Source organism: Homalodisca vitripennis, chromosome 1 (genome assembly GCF_021130785.1).
Source record: "Homalodisca vitripennis isolate AUS2020 chromosome 1, UT_GWSS_2.1, whole genome shotgun sequence".
Lineage (NCBI taxonomy): Eukaryota > Metazoa > Arthropoda > Insecta > Hemiptera > Cicadellidae > Homalodisca > Homalodisca vitripennis.
This window is the reverse complement of record NC_060207.1, coordinates 226,306,885-226,329,297: the sequence shown is the minus strand read 5'-3', so window position 1 is coordinate 226,329,297 and position 22,413 is coordinate 226,306,885. Positions and strand designations below refer to the sequence as shown.

The 22,413-nt window shown below is 32.3% G+C and overlaps 1 protein-coding gene across 6 annotated transcripts in view; it reads left to right on the top strand.

Moving 5' to 3' along the window:
• Positions 1 to 22,413, top strand: part of LOC124353113 (uncharacterized protein ZK1073.1) — a 128,388-nt gene that overhangs the window by 93,152 nt on the left and 12,823 nt on the right. For all 6 annotated transcript variants that reach the window (XM_046802947.1, XM_046802948.1, XM_046802945.1 and 3 more), the window contains exons 2-6: positions 11,109 to 11,159; positions 14,910 to 14,973; positions 16,498 to 16,615; positions 19,674 to 19,884; positions 21,525 to 21,599. In XM_046802947.1, the coding sequence (XP_046658903.1) occupies positions 11,109 to 11,159; positions 14,910 to 14,973; positions 16,498 to 16,615; positions 19,674 to 19,884; positions 21,525 to 21,599 (519 nt within the window). The remainder of the gene's footprint in view (positions 1 to 11,108; positions 11,160 to 14,909; positions 14,974 to 16,497; positions 16,616 to 19,673; positions 19,885 to 21,524; positions 21,600 to 22,413) is intronic.

Here is a 22,413-nt window from a genome sequence, read left to right as displayed (position 1 = left end):
GTACACAAACACAATGCGGCCCAGCGCAATGGGGCCGGGACGTAGTATGGCGCGATGCTGCATAATTGTCGTCCATAGAGTCGGTAATTGTTTCTTCCGCAATTACACCGCAGGATGTCCTGGTCAAGTTGGCTATCAACCCACCAATCAGTACTCATTAGAATGTGTGCACGCGCCGTGGCATTGTTGGCATGTCGCTTCATCGTTGGACACCCACTGGCATGTTGTATTCATAGCTCTTGCTAAAATTGTCCTATCAAATTTTATCCTTCGGTTTTCCTGGTACTCTAGTCGATTTTTCATCCCTGCTGTACAAGACAAAACTGAAAAATAACTAAAAATTACGATTTTTTAATTTGTACTTTTTTACTTTTTAGGATTTTCTCGTTTATAGTCTGTTATTGACGATGGAAGGTTTGAAAAGATAACAGGATTTCTGAAATTTGCCATCGTTATAGGTTATAAAAGATATAACACAACGTTTCAAGGATTGGAATCTATCCTCTTCGTCAGGTGGGAGAGTTAAATCCACAAATTCAGTGGAAATTTCATTCAGCTTTAAACTATTATCGCAGTTGTTAAGAGCTGGCTCTGTTGGCGGCCATCTTGAATGTAGCCCCATAATATCAATGCCAATTTTAGGATCTTATTTTTAGTCGCAGAATTATGTGAGATTCCTCATGTTACAAGTGTAATAATACACATTCAAACGTTTTTTTTATTATTTCCCGATATTTTTATATGTAATTCAGAAAAAGTCTCTAGCATTTTTGTACTTCATTTTAATTATTAAAAAAGTCTACACTTCAAAAAACACTATATTAATTGTGCTCACCTATCTGACCCACAAATTCTCCTCTATGATAAATGTCTCCACACTCTTTACAATTTTAGTTCTAAAATCGCTGCCACCCACTAAAATCTCCCATTATCTCTCTCATATATATATATATATATATATATATATATATATATATATATATATATATATATATATAAATCTTCAATTGTTTAAATTAAATAGGTTCTGTATTTCGGCTTAAGCCGTCTTCAGGAAATTACAAATTATAAATAGGGCAATAAGAACAAAATAAACATAAAACATAAACACACACACACACACACACACACATATTTATTTATTTATCACAAAAACAAGCTAAATTTAAACCAATTAAAGTTTTCTTGTTTTGAATATGTGCAAACCACTATTATGAAATAAATTGAAACAGTAGTGTTTTACTGAAACACTGTAAATGCAAGCTATTTTGTCGTGCATTTCACTTCATTACAATTTACCCCAAATTATACATTTTCCTAAGTCTACGATCACCAACATCAATTTGTGTCTTCAGTGTGAAGAACTTGAGATTGTAGCTAAATTAATTCGGCCTTTTCGTGGTAACGTGACAAAGAAAATAAAGAAGGAGTTTCTCGGGAAAAGAATCATCATACCTAATAAAGTGATAGATAGACTTAAAATTGCTAAATTATTGGGAATACCTGTTTTTTTTCGGCTGTACGTGTTACCCTATCCAAACTTTAATGAACTATTATTACTTTACTATTATTATTATTATTATTTTACGAAAATAAAGAGGAAAATAGTTCATACTTAGTGATACTCAGGCGGATTCGTGCCATTTGGATTCAATGTGGCCCATTGTGCGATGGCGTCACGCTGAGCGCTGAAGGCTGGAGCCTCCTTGGAGCCTTCAGATCGATTACAAAAGCCTCCTAATCAAGCATCCCTTTTAAACTCTTGGCGTCTTATTGTCCGATTTTATTAAAGGCGTTAATGGGACCAGTACCTTGCACTGTATCGACTCTTATCTTTGATCTGTTTGATAAGATCCTCGCACAGACCTATGGCTCATGAGGACGGGCAGTATAAGGCTGGAAAGGGGAGAGGCATTTCCTTTTTATAAAAAAAACATATATGACACATTTCTTGGAAGTAATAATACGATTTATTGGTTTATATTACGATTTATAATCACATTATTTAACGATTGTGTAAATTTGAGCATTAAGATGGATTTCTGAATATTACGTAAATAGCTTAGTTTGTCGTACTACAATAAAACTCACAATTTATCATGTACAAAATAAACAAACGCACACGAAGAAGTACCCACGGATTCGACGAGACGTAAAAAGTCTTTACCGAACTGTAACTTTTTTCCTGGAATATCGCAACTTTGTATCCCTTTTATAAATAGTGGCTGGAGGCTCTTTAGCGCCTTTCTATCAAGAGTTGTCGCACAGATAAGCAGACAGATAAGATAAGATTCTAAGAAAAACCTGTAGAGTCCTTCGTAAATAGCTTCAAAATAAGGTACAAACGATTTCTATTCTAGTACAAACATTGTATCACCTTTGAAATTGCAGTTGTGAGGAAGAGGGAGAAGGGGGTTGAGAGAGAGAGAGAGGGTAGGGGAAAGAGATAGAGACTGACAGAGAGATATTATGTACCTGTACACATCAATTCCAACGTACGTGTCTATCACTGATCAGTTCACCAACATGTTTGTACAAGCTCTAATCCAGGCGAGATAGCACATATTATGACGTGAACACTCCCTCCCCATCCCCATCCATCCCCTCCCACGGTGATAATGTCATTGTTTACTCCTCATATATAACCTGTCCTCTGCTGCAGCCAAATTTCTTGGCGGGATCTCAAAACAAAAACCTCTTGGCACTAAAGTGGCCTCTATTATTACACCCTTTGACCTGAAGCTTGAGGTGTGAAGCAATTACAGACTGGTCTAGCACTTGTAATAACATCTCGTTCACTGAAGTAATAACGTCCTCATTAAGCAATATTGCTTCTTCAAACGTTGTTCTTCGCGACTAGGACAACCTCGTGCTTTACTAAATCTCACTTCGCTTACTTATGAAGTTCTGGTATAAATGTACTCTAAAAGTTGAATAGCATTATCTTGACTAAAGTAGGCTAAATGAAGTATACAATTATTACCATCCTTTTGCTGCTGTTTGGTATTCGAGTAGTTTCTAATAACTACAGTACTATCTGACTTTTGCTATACAATTCAAAAATCAAATAAAAGATATTTCCAATTCGTAATAAAACAATTTTGATTTGAAGTAAAATGATATAAAAATAGTTAGCTAATTCAGATTTTTTTTCTACGCGTTCACAATCAAATATTCTTCTTGAAATAAATAACTTACATCTGAGGCTCATCTTTTTTTATAAGGAAACTAAAATACGTTTTGTAAAAAAAGAAATAACGTCTGTTACTCTCAATAAAACTCGAGAACGACCTGACCGATTTGGCCAATTTTGGTTTTGAAATATTTGTAGAAGTCCAAGGAAGGTTTAAAAGGTGAGAGACACTGGAAAAGTTTCTCTGAGTATTTGTTAATTCTGGAAAACAATTACAATATTTACGACACGTAATCCAAAATTAAATGAGCCTAAATATCTGTTTACAATTTCGGCTACAGTTCGCCGAAGTTACACTGAAATTTTAGAAAATATTGAATAATTATATAGTGTTTGATCAGTAGGTTTGTGGAGATGCAAAGAAAAAGTCACTGTCTACTTTTTATTTTAGACTAGCTGTTTCCCGCGGCTTTGCACGCTTTTCATAAGCTTTGCCCGTGTATGTGAACTTCTGGTTTAATTGAATTATATTTACAACGCCGATGTAGAGTTTGCCTTGTTGCCACGATCAAGAAAATATGTTAATGTTTATAGCCATTGTGCACGTACATGTACTTTATTATAAAGTGGTGTAACACTCAAACTTTAAGTTCAATCAGAAATGTATCTTAAAGACAAATATACATAATAACTTAGCGCCTTCAAATAGTGTTTGGCTATGTAATATACGTAACTGTCTCGTAATTGCAGTTTATAGTGTGCAGGCGCTTTGAAACCTTTTATCTTTTGCAGCGCCGCTTGGTGGTGAGTTACATCAATGGGCATAGCTTATAAACCTTCTCCGTGGAAAAATACGTATACATACAAATTTTCACAATGGTCTGTCTAATATTTTGCGATTCCACAAAGGACAAACACACAAACATTCATTTATATATATATATACTAGCGGGCCCGGCGCGCTTTGCTGCGCATTTCAATAATTTTTTTGCAAAAGTTGCCCGCGGCTTCGCACGCAATTTCCCGTTGAAAACAGTACACTATATTCACTTATTCTTTTTCTATCACATTCTAAACATTGCTGAGATAATTGATAGTCGTTCCATCGTGAGCCTCTTGGGCGTATTATGAAGGTATGTACCATTTTCCTGCCTCTATCTAGCTGTTACCCACGGCTTCGCACGCAAATCTTAAGAACCGAAGTCCTTATATTACTTAGTAAATTTTTTTTTTTTACTATAATAAATTTTAGATTAAATTAGTTATATCTCCGATGCCACGATTGAGCTTGCTTTGTTGTCTCGACTCGAGAGAATATGTACACACGGAGTTTTGAGAACCATACTTCTGTCAAAAAACAACTAAGGTTGATTTTATAACATTCTTTATATTTGTAGCCAACGTAAGATAGTAATTATGATATCTGCATTTACTCTTCTGATCAAGCATGAGCATGGTTTATATTAAATAAATATTTGCAGTTAAAGGTGAATTTTTACGTCAAATTTGAAATTGTATTATCTGGATAGTAAAGTCTATGTTTAACAGTGATTGCAAAAAAACAGTTTAAACAAAATTTGTCGTTTCTCTTAAGCTTACTCTATGCTTTAATCAATCAATCAAAAACATCTTTATTCCATTATGGTACAAAAAATTTAGAAATCATAGGAGCACAATTTTTACATTTATAATATAAAATTACTTTAGTAATTAACACCAAAACATAAAACTACTAACAAATTAAATACTTATATATATATATATAGACTGCTCTAATGATTGTGGAAATGTTTCCTCACATAGGTGCTTAGCACCTGTGCGTGAGAGAATGAGTCCCATTAATTCAAAAATTATTTTTCTTAGGGAAATATGATGTTAAAATAATGTTGTTTAGAAAAAAATATATATATAGAAAAAATAATTCATTTAATAAATGAATCGGGTTTTTTTAAAAGGGCGTAAGTCATCATTTTTCCGATTTCCACTTTTAATTTTTTTCGAAACTCTATACTACTAGATACATTGATTTTCATTAAAAGGGCGTTTGTATCGTTATCATTTATGGTAGAAAAAAAATACTTGAAATTCTGATTCAGTTTAAAAGGGCGTAAAGTCAGTATTAGATTTTTTTTAAACAGGCGTAAGTCAGCTGCAAACCTTTAAAGCTGCTGTGTGTATGCTTGACTTACGCCTTTCAAAAAAAATTGAAACACGCCAGCTGTTTCATCATTACATCTTCATTCTTAATGAAGACGTGTTGTTTGTGTTTTCTAACCTACTTTCTTGAGATATTTTATCTTTCATTACAAGCAGATGATGAATGATGTTGTGATTGGAAGTCCTCGTAAGAGGAAACGTCGAGATCCATCTAATTACAAACTAAAATATTGTTAAAGAGGCTCGAATAAAGGGACAATCTTATGTCAGCCATAAGGGGAAAGAAGTGCCAGCCAAGAAAACCACAATTTGATTGCAGGTAAGCTAAAATAAATGTTTAAGTTGTTTAATTATCACAAATCAAACTTTAAAACAAATTAAAACTCAATATGGCATACCTCACTAATGCTTTCTTACCTATCATGATGAGTTTTACCTAGATTGTTAGGTTATGTTTATGAATAGGGACTACAGGTTTTCTTTGTCATGGTTAAGTATTGTAGCCTACAGTTCTTGTATGTTGTTACAGATGTGCCAACAAATGTTTTTAAAAAACCTCGGTGAGGAAGACTGTCTTGATGTATTCCAAAGATTTTATGACATTCCTTCCAAAAATGAGCAAGACTTGTATATCCAAGGATTAATTGACGCTGTAGATGTGCAACAAAGACGGCCTAGAGAAGACGTCGTGAACAGAGGAAAGAAAAAATGCTTCATTTTCTTATCATCTTATGGTAGGAGTTACACGGAAAGAGGTATGTTTCAAAGCTTTTTTATCCGTGTTCTCCATTAGTGAGAAAACGAGTTAGGGAGGATTAGAAATCTAAAAACTTCTAGGCAAAACTCCTGAGGACAAAAGAGGTAAAGGTGTCAGCCATGCTTTACCTGTCGAAATCTATCATTTAGTGCATGAGCACATACAATCTTTTCCACTCAAAGAAACACATTATTGTGGCAAAAAAAAAATACTACTTGTCTGCAGACCTGAACATTAAAAAAAATGTGGCAAATGTATCAAGAAAAACATCCGCAAGTTATACCTAAGGTTAGCCTAAGTTTTCTTTTGGCAATATTACCATGATAATTTTAACTATCCATTTGGTCGCCCACAAGTGGATGTATGTAGCACTTGTGAGAGAGCTCAATATTAAAATAAAATCTCCAAACTTGAATTGATGTGGCGAAAAAGAGCAGCAGTTGCTGAACTGCTTGTCCATAAAGCCAAAAGTTAAAAAAAATTTACTCAGCTTTACAACATGAGCAATCAGAAGAGGGTAAAAAATGAAAAACACGTGTTATCCCTAGCCTTTGACTACATGAAGACAATTTCAATTCCAAAAATTACCGGTTCAAGAGCTCTATTACATGAGGCAGATATCAGTTAATGTTTTTGGGATACACAACCTAAAAGACAACAAGACAACAATATTTTTGTACCATGAAGGAGTGGCAAAAAAAACCCCTAATGAAGTTTGTTCTTTTTCCTCAATGAGTATTTAAAGTCGGTGTCTGATCAGTATACTGAACTTCGACTGTTTAGTGATAATTGTTCTGGACAGAACAAAAATCAGGCCCTGTCAAGATTGTGTCTGTATCTAACAGACTCGGGGAGATTTAGGAACAGTGACTCAATACTTTTCCCTTACGTGGGTCACAGTTTTCTTCCCTGTGATAGGGATTTTGGGATCATTTCCAAGGCCCTGAAGAAAAAATGACCGAATCTTTACTGTTATGAGATAAACACAAATCATTTTGCAGTGTTCCTCACGCTTTGACAAATTTACAGTCCATGAAGTGTCATCTGATGTTGTGTTTGACTTTAAGAAGTGGCAGGGGATATTTTACAAAAAGTCATGTGTTTCGCAAGAAACAAAAGGCAAACAAACAAAAAAAGAAGACAAGGTGTCATTTTCAGATTAGCTCTCTGTTCATGTTTGAGTACAACAGTGACAGCAAAGGATGTATCAAAGCTTATCCAAATATTAATGGAATTGTATCGCATACATTCTTAATGTCAAAGACAAAAGAAGCAGTTTGTCCCCCAGCCAATTTGGCATATCCAGAAAACCGAGTACCGATAAAAAAACCTAAGATAGAGGACATAAAGAAGCTAAGAAGTTACATTCCACAGGAACACTCACTGTTTTATGAAGAAATTTACAACTGGCCAACTATTGACTGTGAACATAATGTGGTTGATAGTGATTTTGAATTAGAACAAACAGAAACTTGATTAAACTTTTTGATGGTTTTCTACATTTATTTAAACTTGTTAGTTACTATTTTTTTAAATAAAGGACACACATTGTAATTTCATGTACATTTTTGTACTTTGCTATGTAAATAAATGCCTATTATTCATGAAATATCTTGTAATCATTCTATCAAAGATTTGATTTTTTTTAAAAGGGCGATATTTTTCAAATTTTAAAGTTAAATATTACGTTTGTTTTTTACCGTTCACTAATGAAACTTTGTAAAAATTACCTCTACTCTTATACTTTATAGGATAATAAAATAAAAACCAACTTTTGTTACATAATCTTTTACCTACACAGTTTTTTTTAGTTTTTCCAAAAGTTTTCATTTCTTGACTTACGCCCTTTTAAAAAAAACCGATTCAAATATAAATACTGATAACGCTCATAGTGGTAAAGAAGAAATATCAATATGAGGTTAAAGAAGAGACGCAATAACAAAAACATACTTATCAGTGATTGTAGGTAATTAAATAAGGATAAACGACGAAATATTAGTTGATAAGAAATAAAAAACCGACAGACAAACGGACTCCTCAGTCAGGACAATACTAGAGGCCTCTGCCCCTCCTTTCAATTAGCCTACCCCAACTAATCTTACCCCGTACCTCTATCTACCACGCTGGCCACCAACACCACACGCTCACACTCACACGCACAAACCCACATAACACCCCCCCCCCACACACACACACACACAACACACACACACACACACACACACACACACACACACACACACACACACACACAACTATTACCATGCGATCACAATTATAAAAGCACGCTCCCATCCTGTAATCCAATTTTGGACATTAAATTCTGTAATCAGATGTTATAATCCTTTCCATATAATCACGACCCACACTTTTTAACCAGTTTTTTACTTTTATTTTATAAGTTGATAGTTTATATAAAAAACATATCCTTGGAGAAAAGTCCGGTAAATTTCTATAAATAATGTGAGAAACATAAAATGTATTTGTTTTTGAAAAGGTTCTATTTTGCCTGGGTGTAAATATGGAGGATGCAAAATTTTCTTGTTGCGTAATGGTGAGTTGGAAATTCGAAATATACTTCTGTAATTTTTGAAAATATATACAACAACTACTCTAACAAACAGTTGTCTTATATCCAAAACATCCATTTCGGTGAACACAGCGCCTCCGATGCGTAAAATGCCTATTTTTTCCCAGTGCTGCTTTAAAACTATAAGTGTAATATATGTTTACAAAGAACAGCTGATTAAAAATTTGAAAAGACGTTAACATATGTTTGCTGCAATGCATTTCTTATGGGTATTTCTGTAACCAGTGGGGCGGAATCCTGAATCGGGAAAGGGATGGGCATAGCTTATAAACCTTCTCCGTGGAAAAATACATATACGTACAAATTTTCATCATGATCGGTCCAATAGTTCACGATTCCATAAAGGACAAACATACAAAACATTCATTTTTATATATATAGATATATATATATATATATATATATATATATATATATATATATATATTACACCAGTGACAAACTAACCATATATGCGTTGAAAATAATATTTAACCGGTTTTCTAAAACCCACCTTGATGAACAAAGGTGTAGTATCACTAGATAAAGAAATACGACGTTTTCCAATATATAATTTTTTATTTTGTGCAAGGCCTTTCTGAATCAAAGATTCCATCATCAGGCACTTCACAAATTATCAAATGTTTACATTTTTGTAATAATAATTAATTTTATAATAACATATGGTAAACAAATTTGGATTTATGGTTAGCCAGTATCAAATATTTAATCAGAATTTAATTTTAATTTTTTTATAAATTGAGATGAGAGTAAAACTGAATTTTGAATTGGTCCGTCTTCATTATTGATAATTTTTTCTTGATTTATGGTAATGTAAAATGTTTCCCAAGCATTTAAGTGTGTTGTGTTTGTAACTTCTTTTAATAATCGTAAATTTTTATTAGAGATTGTGTGTCCAGATTCAATACAGTGATTCGCCACAGCAGATTTTTCATTTCTTCCATATTTTATGTGTGCAAAGTGTTCTTTGAATCGTGTTTTAATGTTCCTTTTAGTTTGGCCAATGTACAATTTATCACAGTCGTTGCATTTAATTTCATAAATTCCTGATTTGTTTTCGAATGTGGTTTTGTCCTTGGGATTTCCTAATATTTGTGATAATTTGTTGTTTGTTTTATAAGTGATAGATATGTTTGTATGTTTTTTAAAAATTTTCTGCAATTGATTTGAAATGTTACTGTATTTTGTACAGATGAATTCTTGTTTATTATCTTGAAGTGGTAGTAATGTTGTTCTAGATTTTCTTAATTTTCTCTTGATTGATTTGTGAAGTATGTTGTCAATAAGTTGTGTGGTGTAACCGTTAAAAATAGCAATATCTTTGATGTAGTTTAACTCTTTGTTGTAGTTATCGATAGATAGTGGAGTATTCAAAAGTCTGTAAATCATTGAGTTGAAACTAGCTCTTTTTTGTTGAGGTGGATGGTTAGATTCGTTGACAATAAATCTATTTATATGCTTCGGTTTACCATATGTTATTATAAAATTAATTATTATTACAAAAATGTAAACATTTGATAATTTGTGAAGTGCCTGATGATGGAATCTTTGATTCAGAAAGGCCTTGCACAAAATAAAAAATTATATATTGGAAAACGTCGTATTTCTTTATGTAGTGATACTACAATAACTAGTTTTTCCAATGCTCCAAGATTCTACAAAGGTATGAATGTTGCACATAAGGTTATCGAACTGCAACAACAATTACTGCAACTGTCTTCCTTAACAATTGTACTGTAGTTAAAGGAAAACAAAAGGATGGCATACTCCTCCCCTTATATCATAAGCAGAATACAAGCTATGGAAGTAGGTGCATTTTGACTGAAGTAGTCTTTTTAAGCTTACGTATGCACATATTTTCGGGGTAAAAATCATTATTACTTATAGCACCAGAAACATCGCTTAACCAAGGACACTGAAAGAATATGTACCTGATATGTTTACTTATGTTTAAAAAATTGTGGGTCTCATTGTAGTACATCATAAATGCTATCACTAATAAATATATGGCCTTCCCTTTTGAAACTTACGTGTGAACCCGCGGGTAACTGCTAGTTTTTCAATATTAATGCTTTCATCATTGATGTAGATGAAAATGTTTATACGACAGTTTATATTATATTTCAAATATTTTATTTTGGAATTTTATAAAAATGTTTAATTTTTACTTTCCCTAAAATTATTTGACCAATATTTGGTCCTGTGTTGTTATTGTAACAGAGCTTTTAAGAATTAGATTTAACATTTTTAGATTTCAGTTTGGAATTTAAAGACATAACTGGCAAACTGGTCAAATAAATATGGTCCGAAAAACTATTTAAATTAAACCGTTTTAAAAAGTTTTGATAGGCTTTTTGGAACATTTTTACACTATTACAACTGGAAAACTACGCATGCCAATTGAATCAGAATATAATCTGCCATATAACATGTAAACTTTGTTTATAATAAGTGTTTTTGTTTTGTTTCAGAGATACGTAGTAAAGACAGACCGATGCGGCGATATAGTCATCCATGTCCAGGTAATAAAAAAATAATTATTTCTTAGAAATTCAGAACCTTTATTTTTTATCTATAAGGTAGTTAATTATTTACTTAGTTACTAACTCTCAGATTTTTATTTATATATTTCCTGCCTGATAATCTATCCTTAAAACGTTCGTAATATTATGTAAGTAAATACGAAACTCTTCTTCTAATCCTGAACTTCTGAAATTAATAACTTTACATATTTAACATCATTTTTAATTCTTTTGTTTAATAGTAGCGTAAGTGTTCATAATAGTAAGTACTTTAATCTTGTACATTTATAAGTGTCGAGGCCAGTTCTTGTTTCAAAATTGTATCACTAACTATGCTCTAAATTATATTTAAGAAATATTAAACATATGTATGCTGTTGCTAAAGTTTTACGTATAAACTAAATTATAAAGTTAAAAATGATAATTTACCACTACACCACTACAAATAACGTTATTGTCTCCCAAAGTTACAATGAAATCAGGGTTAAATCAATTTATTTTGTTTTCGTGAACTTTAATTATTTTCACATATTTTTAGCAGGATCTTTTGAGTGTGCTGATACACCAAAGTTTTGTTTTATTTTGGTAATTTTGATTTCAAAAACCTGAGGTACCAAATAAATATAGGGCTATTCTACCTTTTTATTCCTCCTTCATCAACAAAGTGCAATACAGAAAAACACGTTCTCTTCTCATGTCTTGCAGGAAGTTAATGTGTACTTTAACTCGAATCGGATCCCATCCCAAAATGTGTACCTCTTCTACTCAAGAACGTATCCAGGAAACATTTGGGGGGGGTCCAGATAACCGACATTTTCCCGTAGTGGACAGGCAGTTAGGCCCCATTTTGTTCCTTAAGAAGTTCTTGACCCGCTTCTTTGTTGAGAACGATATTTCCGCAGTACATGTCCGTAATACTGAATTATTTAAATAATAATAACCGTTTTCTAAAAAAGTAATTTAAGAAAATTGAAATTTTGGGGGGTCCGGACCCCTTGGACCCCTCGCTAGCTACGTTCTTGCTTCTACCCATACATCTTCTTCTCTTAAATTCCTCAATACATCCGTTGATAAGAATGAGAGATCCACAAAGAGCAAGGGCGATTTATGAAATTTTTCTGATAAGGTTTCGAAATAGCAATGTGGGGATGATTTGAAGGATCAGAATGATGAACGCACACCGTGAGGTTTACGTCTCAATAAATTTAAAAAGTTAGAAGTGTCTTCGTTCTTAACATTTCCCACATATATTTAATAAATAATTGTTAAGTATTGTTCCGATTAAGACTATTTCGACCCCAAGCTATTCTTTTATGAATACAATGGGACAGGAAACTGGTTACATACATGGATGATTATGTTTGAATCCTGCCACGCAAAGCGTACATGTCAAAAAAATCGTTCCAAATAGTTTACAAGGAATTTTAACGAATTTCTTTTACCAGATGTATTTCTAATCCGAAAATGAATACAGTATTTAATTAGAATGGGCATTTACGTTAAATTTTCATTAAGTGTTATATTATTTTAAATACGTTACATTGGATAACCGTAAAATGTTTATATACACAAACAACACAAATTGGTAAATGCAATAAACGATTAATTTCGAAACCTCTAAAAAGGGTTGTACCTTTCACACTCAAGAAAAGTTTGCAGAGTAAAAGTTACATATCCTCACTCTGATTGGAACTCGTAATCTCATTATTATCTCTTTAAGTAGTCTTAAACATTTAAAAAAAATAGTTACTTTGTAAGTTGTTATTAGGTTATGATTGTTCGATTACAGTATGCAAGACGTATAAATAAACGTACATCAATATACAAAATTCATTTTCAGTGTGTTAAAAAAATGTAATATGGTTATGAGAATGGTAACATTTAACTATAATGCTCCTTGAATTATTGTTATAATTTTATACCGATATGCCCTTAATAATGTCTTATCTGTGAGGCAAACCTATTTCCATTGTTATATTCTAACCTCTACAGTACTGGTAGTTTAATATTTGGATCGATTCAAACCGTGTAAATCGTTTACTCCACACTCTCGTTGAATTATGAATAAAAATTGAGCCTGTTGAATGAAAGGGATATTATTTGCCGACAAGTAGGCCAAGGTAAGGGAAAGGGATGGAGCAGTCTGGGGTCGCTGACACAAGGTGTTAGTAGCAAACGGAGGAAAAGAAGACACGTGCACAGATCGATGACTTACGTCACAATGATAACGCTTGAGTATGGCTTCATCCTCCCCCCCTCCACCCCCCTGCAACACTCCAAACTTTCCTGGTACTCATCTCCACAGAGCACTCGCACACGCACAGGCACAGGCACATCACAACACTACCTGCAGAAGAAAATTCCTAACATTTCACATCGTATTCTTCTTAGAACCATAGAGTAACTATTATAATATAATATATTACTCTATGTTTAGAATGAAGCTGAATTTACAACGTGAATTTTTTATAAGATTAATTATTTTATTTTAAAGTTTAAAAAGTATAAGATATTGGTAATGATAAGCACTGTAATGGATGTATTACACTGTGTAAATTACGCAATGGAGTTTGACATGAAAGTGATTTTATCTTACGATAAATCAAAGTAAAGACAATTTTAATATAAAAGTAAATAATAATTAGACATGTAATTGTTTTTATGTGTATGGTTCTGTGTAATTTACTGTGTATTAATGAGTTTTGTATGTTTATAATTTTGCGTGTTAACCGGAAGTACGCTACAAGTTGTCGAGCAATTTTTGAAATGGTCGAATTTTTTCCGTTTTGGATTTGCTGCCTCGTAGTTTAATTTTATTTAAAGTTATTTTTCATCTGTTCCTGGAATAATGATAACGTACATGATTGTTTTGCTGTTAGTAAAAGGTTTGTGGAGTTTCTAGTCGCACCTATCAAATAAGACAACCCATACATATCCCAATCTCCGTTCTAGGCACTGGGGAAGCTGCAAGATTTATACCGTCCAGAGCCTATATCAAGTTAAAAAAAAAAAAAAAAAAAAAAAAAAAAACAGCAGAATATTTAGTACCATGTGGTACCCCATACCAATTGGCGGTTGTTATTTGTTTTGGGACATTAAGATTCTATAAAATAGAACAAAATAAAATATAATAATAATGTATTGAACTTTTTGAATTGAAATTTAGGCTAACTACATTTAATATGAAAATATTCTCTTATTAAAAATATTACAAGTACACCATATAATGTTAGCATAAATAAATGAATTAATTTATATTAATTAATTAAATTAAATAATATATACACATTTATTGTAATTTATTATTATTATTTATATTGGGAGTGCCGATGGCCGAGTGGTCTAAGAATTTGGGTGAGTTAGCGATAACGCTGGTTCAAATCCTGTCTGTGACTTTCACTTTTTATCAGTACCATCAACCTCGTACTGTATCGACTCTCCCCTTTATTCTGTTTGATAAGATCCTCGCACAGGCCAGTGGCCCATGAGGACGGGCAGAATAAGGCTCAAAAGGAGATCGGCCTCTCCTTAAAAAAATAAATTGAGTTTTTGTCTGTCGAGCTAAAAACTTAATAATGTATCTACATGTACACGAGTTATTATTTAAGATATTGAACATACTGATAATATTGTAGTAAGTCTCTGACATTGGACGTGTAAATAGTTTATGTTGATTATTATATTACTAGCATAAAGTGATATAATTATTTGTTTAATAAAACATAAAATTTGAAAAATAAAATGTTTCAGGGTGATGTCTCTCAACAAGACAAGAGAGCCGTTTTCCTTACAGTCCATGACCTTGGGTGTAACCGTAAGTTAAATAATAATGCATAACTATTAGTACATTAGAACAAAATTCTTTTTAACTTATTTTATACAAAAATGCAAATATATACGCTACATATAATGTTACAAGAAATGTGTTAGTTATTTAATGTGTACGTTTAGCTGTCAGGAATGTAATGTAAATTAAATACCATGCCTCATGTTAGTTCTGTCATATTTAATTAATTACTAATTGTTTTTCGGTGAAATTTTGTATATTAAAATAATTATTTTGACTTGTTCAATTTTAAAATGCAAACATATACATATTATATCATAATTTTATGAAAGAGATGATAGTTATTTCATTTTTACATTTAGTTTTTAGGAATGTAATATAAATTAAATAGTGCACTTTATGTTATTTTGTTATATTTAATTAGTTACTATTTGTTGCCCACTCAGAAATTAATTTCTTTTTTTATTTTATATGTTTGGTTAGCACTGAAACTTTTGTAAGCTACTTTTCAGTTAGTCATTCTTTCATCAGGAGTAAATATTTTGTTGTTACAGAAACATAGAAGACAAACAAAATTAAAATGTTGTATTAAATTTAATATAACTTTTGTATTAAATTTACCATCTAGAACAAGGAGCCTACATGTACTTCAGAAACATTTTAACAATATACAATAATATTTTGTCCACTGTTTATGCGAATTTGTCAAATTGTAGCATTGTAAACAACTTTTAATCATTTCATATGTAATTATCACCTAAGACCAATAACATTAGGCAGGCTAATTAATATGGTAGTATAATCATTCACTAAAGTTATGGGTTATCTTTGTTTCAACATAATAAACAGTGTTGTATGTAATATAATGAATCAAAATGCTCACTGATCTAGTGGTGTGTACATTATATATAATTATTGATACATTTCCTCGAATCTGTTACTCTTCATTAGGTAAAAACTATTCTTGTATTCAATAAATCTATACTGTACAATAGTTTTGACAATAATGCTGCTTAATAAAAAATAGTTGTCTCAGTTTGCTAAAATTGAGTAGGAATTAGCTGCCACTTTTATTTTCAAAGGTATAATAAATACTTCGAGATTTTATTACACACCTATAAAATGCAAACCCTAAATGAAAATTTTATATTCAATTGTAGCTGCTGTAACTAAAAGAAACAGAGTTTTAATAAAAACTATAATAAAAGTCAATTTTATTTAAATGTGTAAAGCTAAAAATACAATTTAACCTTTATCATCCTTATCTTCAAAATTTATGTACAAAAGAATAATATAGCTAATTTTTTAATGTAATTATTTATGAGATATGTAACATCACTACTTTTGATTATTCCGAGTTAATAATACCATCGTGACAAAATTTATATAGCATTGTAAACAATGCCAATTTTGGTGCAAAACAATGTGAGCACAAATGGTGGAAATACAATTAATTATAAACACATTTGGCGTCTCATATTTATTTATTTGTAATACTATTAGTAAAACAATGTTCATTGTGTTACAAGAATAACATTTATAAATTTCCAGATTACTCGTTTGAGGACTTCATAAACAAGCCCTGCATGAGTGACATCAAGGAGAGGTCTATATTTATCCATGTAGACGTTCCTGGGCATGAAGACAACGCAGATCCGCTGCCTGACTCGTGAGTACGAATTGTCCAAGTCTTCACAAGTCTTCGGACCACAGACTCAAAACTCAGTTTCGGCCTTTAAGATCAAAATGTGGTGAAACGGCTTTGATATTTACTCCATAAGAACAAGTTTTAAAACTTTTCACACAATGTTAAGTCCTTAGTTTTGGCCAAGAATTATTAGAAGGTCTCGTTATAAAGATATAAATAAGCATGCAAAAGGTTTTTTATTTTCTGCCTGACTCGGGAGTACAAGTTATACAAGTCTTCGGACCACAGATTCAAAACTCAGTTTCGGCCTTTGAGATCAAAATGTAGTAAAACAATCTTGATGTTTAGGTACTCCATAAGAACAAGTTTTAAAACTTTGCACACAATTTTTAGTCCTTAGGTTTCACCAAAGATTTATACGAGAGTCGCATTAAAAAAATATAAAATAGTAATAAGCATGCCAAACTTTGTTTGTCAAAAAGTATATTTAAATTGTATATAAATGATAAAGTACAAAAAAGCTTCAGATTGTTTTCTGAAAAAAACAACAATTTAAAAAAGTCTAGTCTCAAATGTTGGCAACAGTGGCAATACCTTATTATATAATCAGTATTTAGAATATCCTTCGGTTTAAACATATGTATTGTCCAACTCATTTTTAACCAGTTGTATTATTTTTTCATTCACCAATTTAATAAAACACTAAACTCAATAATTCCTGTCTTTATATAATACATATAAATCAGCCCATCAGTCAGTAAATATAAATATTCTATTGAACTACTTTCACAAACATCTCAAGAAAAAGAGGGCAATACAATTAGACTTATAAGCAGCAAGAAATTCTTTCATAACAAACAACAAAGCAAAACAGACAAAGTGATTTTAGAATAGCAACATGTTTTATTGATTACAATTTTTAAACGTAACAAAAATTAACTACCCTATAGTATAGATAAGTAAATATATTATTTACAAATTGTGAATTTTTCGTTTAAAGTGGTGACTTTTAGGTAAATTTTCAGTCTCCCGATTCATAACCACTGGTTTAAATATTATAAACAAAACTTACAAACAGGTTTGAATGTACAACACTTAAAAAAATATGATTTGCAAAAATATCATTGGTATTTCTTTACTCGTTCGCTAAAGGAGAATTGAATCCCAAAGGTGCATTGTATGGTACACTATCTCCTTATACAATGCAAACGGGTCCTTCTCTTACTATACCAGTATATCACATTTGAAATTTGTGGTAAGAAAATACTGAATCTGTTAAGTCAGTAAAAAGCCTGCGTCAGTAATGACAGAGTCAATCTGTGATCATACACAGTTTTATTAAAATATATGTACAATATTGAAACTTTATTTATCTAATATAAATATTTACGTAGAAAATACCTATAAACTGAAACATAACTGAACCTACATACTTATTGTCTATTTTCACTGTCTTTTCGTAGATTCCTAATGGTGTAAGAATTGTCCAGAACAATGAACAGAGTCTAAATTTTAATACTGTAGTTGGAATCGTATAAGAGATATTATGAGGACAAATGTACAGATCTGTGTTTTAGTCATTTCAGTTTGTAGCTTTATTTAAGCACTGCCAGTGATATAACTCCTAATAATCCAAAAGATTCACTTTATCCAATTCAAATTTTAAAATCTATAAAAAAATTCTGCTTTCTTTAAAATTCAAATGGGTTGTAAAGCAGTGAATATCATTGTCATAAAAATATGAAGTATATTAGGAAAACTACTTACTGGACCATGTACATAGACACATGACTTCCAGATAAATCTTTATTAGCAGCTATTGTTACACAATCTACTCTGACACAATTGAATGTTAGAAACTATCCTCATCAATCATTACAGTTATGATCTTTTTACTGACTTAATCATAATTCTTTTGTGTATAACAGACTGAAACGTTTGATATTTAAAATTATAAATTAATCTAACATTGGTGTTGTAATGTCTTGGCAAAAACACAGTCTTTTAGGGTTCATTCAGTAGGGTGAAACTCAATTTATTTTGTAATGTTTACTTTCTTCCTACAAATTTTTAGTATTCCCTTATCCAAGTTTTATTACTGTCCAAAAGACATACACAGTTGTTCAGTTTAATTACTCAGAGTCCAATTCAGATTTACAAACTTACAGAGTTTACAAAGATGGGTACTTGATACCAACTTCAATATTTTCCATTCTGTTGACAGTTTGGACCCGTAACCAAATTGTCGGGAATCAACAAATATTAAATACGTTGACGAAAATACGTTCACAGTATTTTCCCCCTCCCTTGCAATTGCTCAGTAACTATAAACATCCAAAATGGAGTGAGAAATAGTGAAAGTATTGATCCTACCCAACACTTTCGAAGTAAAGAACAAAAATTGGTTGCTATAAAACAATAGGTATAAAATTTAAAAAAACCAAAGCTTCTGCCTTTCAATAATGTCTAAAATCTCAATAATTATAACCCTTTGCAGACAGCTAAAAATTATAACAACAAAATCTTTATAGAAACACTTTTTTGAAACATTTTTATGTAAAACTTAGTGTGTGTTAGTAAACTTCCACCAATTAATTTTTCTACTTTTTATGGCAAGAAAAAGTAAGCTGATATTTAAGACTGCTATGTTGCCAACTCACCAAACAAAATGTCCCTTAAAAAATCATACAATTTTTGTTTTAAAGGTTTATTTATATTTTTTTTATTAAATTTTGTAAGTACAGAACAGTTTTACATAACAAATAAATTGTTATGGTTTTCCTCTGATTTTGCGAATACGACTGCAAACCGTCCACGAAGAATGTGTATGTATCCACAATCTATTCGTGAAGGATTAAGTGAAATACTGATGCATGATACTCAGTGGATAAAGCAAAGTATTCAAAATTATTTGAAATTAGATCCTCTAGACCACTAAAGTTCGAACTCTCTGTAGATTTATCTAAATACAAATACTCCAACATAGATACGTTAAGGATATGCAATTCAGTGTTCCAATGGATGTTTCAAGTTCAAACATAACATAATGGACTTGCCAATGACCCCCAGTGGGTGTTAGGTTCCAGTTCCCATCACTCCAGACGCTTGGTGAGGACTTAATAGCAGTCCTGGACTTCGTGAAGGTGAAGTACGTGATTGGACTAGGAGAGGGTGCAGGGGCCAATGTCTTGGCGAGGTTTGGGCTGGCTCATCCACAGCGCACCCTCGGGATGATACTCATCAACTGCACTGGCTCGGCTACCACCGTCAAGGACAACTTCAAAGCTAAAGTAAGTTTCGATTTTTCCTTGAAGAATTCCCCTCAATTCACTATGATATTTGCCATAATGCAGTGATACAAAAAATCAGTAACACTTTTTCTTTTTTTTTCTATCACTGAACAATGGCAAATGTCTGGGAAAATCCTGTTTCCTTCACAATCCTTCCATCGTCAAAAACAAACTTCAAGCAAAGAACACTATGGTAGAAGATCTAGACTTTGGGTTTGTCATTAAGTCTTCAGTAGAAGATTAAGAACTTTTTAGGAAGTTCAGAACCTGAAGATCCTAATTTTGTCAGACAAGCAGCAAAATTCCGTTTTTACAAATCATACAAGGCACAAATAAATATAAACAGAGTGTGCTATAAATCATTTAACAGGAAATGATTTTCAGTTGTAGTATTTAACTCTGTTTGAAGTTTGTTTTTGACGATGGAAGGATTGTGAAGAAAACAGAAATTTTCCAGACATTTAGTGATACAAAAAAAACTTATTGTTACTGATTTTGTGTATCACTGAACAATGTCAAATGTCCGAAAAAATCCTGTTTCCTTCAGTGCACCAAAATACAATTATTTTCCTTAATTTCTACTGACAGAAGGAAGCTGATTGTTGATTAACAGTAGGGACATGTTTGCACCTGTTTTAATGCAAACCCTACTCAATTTCCTATGGCTTCTAATCTTCTGCAGTTCCAACAGATAAGTACTGCAGAGCTTCTTGTTTTGTACTGAATAGCAGGCTTCACAATAATTAATTAATACATCATATGAATTCAAGGAGAAAAACTAAACAGTCACCTTTGGTTTTGGAACTGGAAATACCATGTGAAAATTTCATTCATGATGATGATTCTACTCATAATCTGATAGGCAGATATGCTCATACTGTATATTACACAATGATACAATGCGTTCAAACACAAACAAAGTTTGGTTTTGTAAAGCTGCATAAATAATGCATTACACAATACACATAACATGTCTCAACAAATCAAGAGTTGTATAGCCTTAACACGTGGGGTCCCACAGCAAGGAATCCTATAGCGAGGAATCTATCAAGACTCCCACAACGAAAAATCTCATAGGTAGGAATCTCACAGTGAGCAGTCCCACAGCAAGTAATCCCATAGTGAAGAATTACATAGTTCGTAGTCCCACAGCAAGGCGCCTAGCTTAAGGATTCTTTCCTGTAAGTTGCCTCGCTCTTCGTAATGGGACTCTTTGCTATGCGAATGGTTTTCAAAATTTTTCCCATAGCAAGGAAAAGTGGTGGGGGAAATATGGACGGAGGGGAAGGCTACATTAGCATTTACCGTTCTGGGAGTTTCTCCCTCATGGGAGGGAGATTGTCTAGATTCGTTGTGGGATTCCTTGCTATGGGACCAAGCCCCTTAACATAGTAAGATTTTTTTTCATCTGGATTCCTTAGACCCCATGATCCTCAGTCTCCTGGACTAACATGTCTTTGTTTCCTCTGTAATTTCTCTCCCAGATTGTATGACCTATAGCTCACCGTTGCCTCTGGTCCTCCACAGAATGTTGATACCTTATCCTTTGCTCCTTCTCTTTTCTTCGTTTTCAGTGTATTTCAGTGCATTGTCTTCATCTTCTCACCATAAAGTACAACCAACATTTGCTTCTGTTTCAGTTCGTAAATTGGAAAGGCAAAGGTTCGGTATCTCAGTCAGCAGAGGATTACCTTGTGTTCCACAAATTTGGTCATGTAAGTATACATCTGTGACGTTACAAGTAAGATTCTCCAGTTTCTGTGGTGGTGGTAAACCTGTCTGTGGTGTCATATATGGTGTTTAATGTCAAGTGTGCATGGATGGATTGCATGTTTGTCAGTATTTTGGACCACGGTATAGGTCCGAGATACCACTACCAAGAACCAGAATTTGGTCCTTGTGCCAGTTTTAGAATCAGTTTGGAACTAAAATATAGGGTGATTCCAAAAGGACCTAACGGATTTCATTTTTTCTATTGGTTTAATTGTAGAACTGACAAAGCTGATTAGATGTGACTTTGAGCCTATAAATTCAAGTTTTTTTAACCTTATAAATAAACATGGTCAATGGGACTTCCATTTACTATGTTGCAGACATAGCATCTGTAGTAAATTTCTTGCCAAACACGCTGTAGCATTGCAGGTATACTTACTCAAGAACATTGTGGATTATTCTCTAAGCTCTGGTAGGAATCTGGTAAATATAAACACGATATTGTTGATTAATTTCCAAAAGATTCAAGATATTTTATTGTCATTAAGCACAATACATATTATGCAATAGACAAAGTCAACATATTATATAGCCTACTTTATTCTAATCTTTAATCTAGGCACAGTTATAGGACAAAATACAGTATTGCCAGCTAGAACTAAATAACAATAATATAAATGTGAATAAAAACAATAAAATTACAATTAAATCATTTAAAAATCTATACAATATGTGCTAACAATCCTAATCTTAAATTAACAATGGATTAAAAACTTAATGAGCTAATATCACAGGCTAGGTAATCTTCAACAGTGT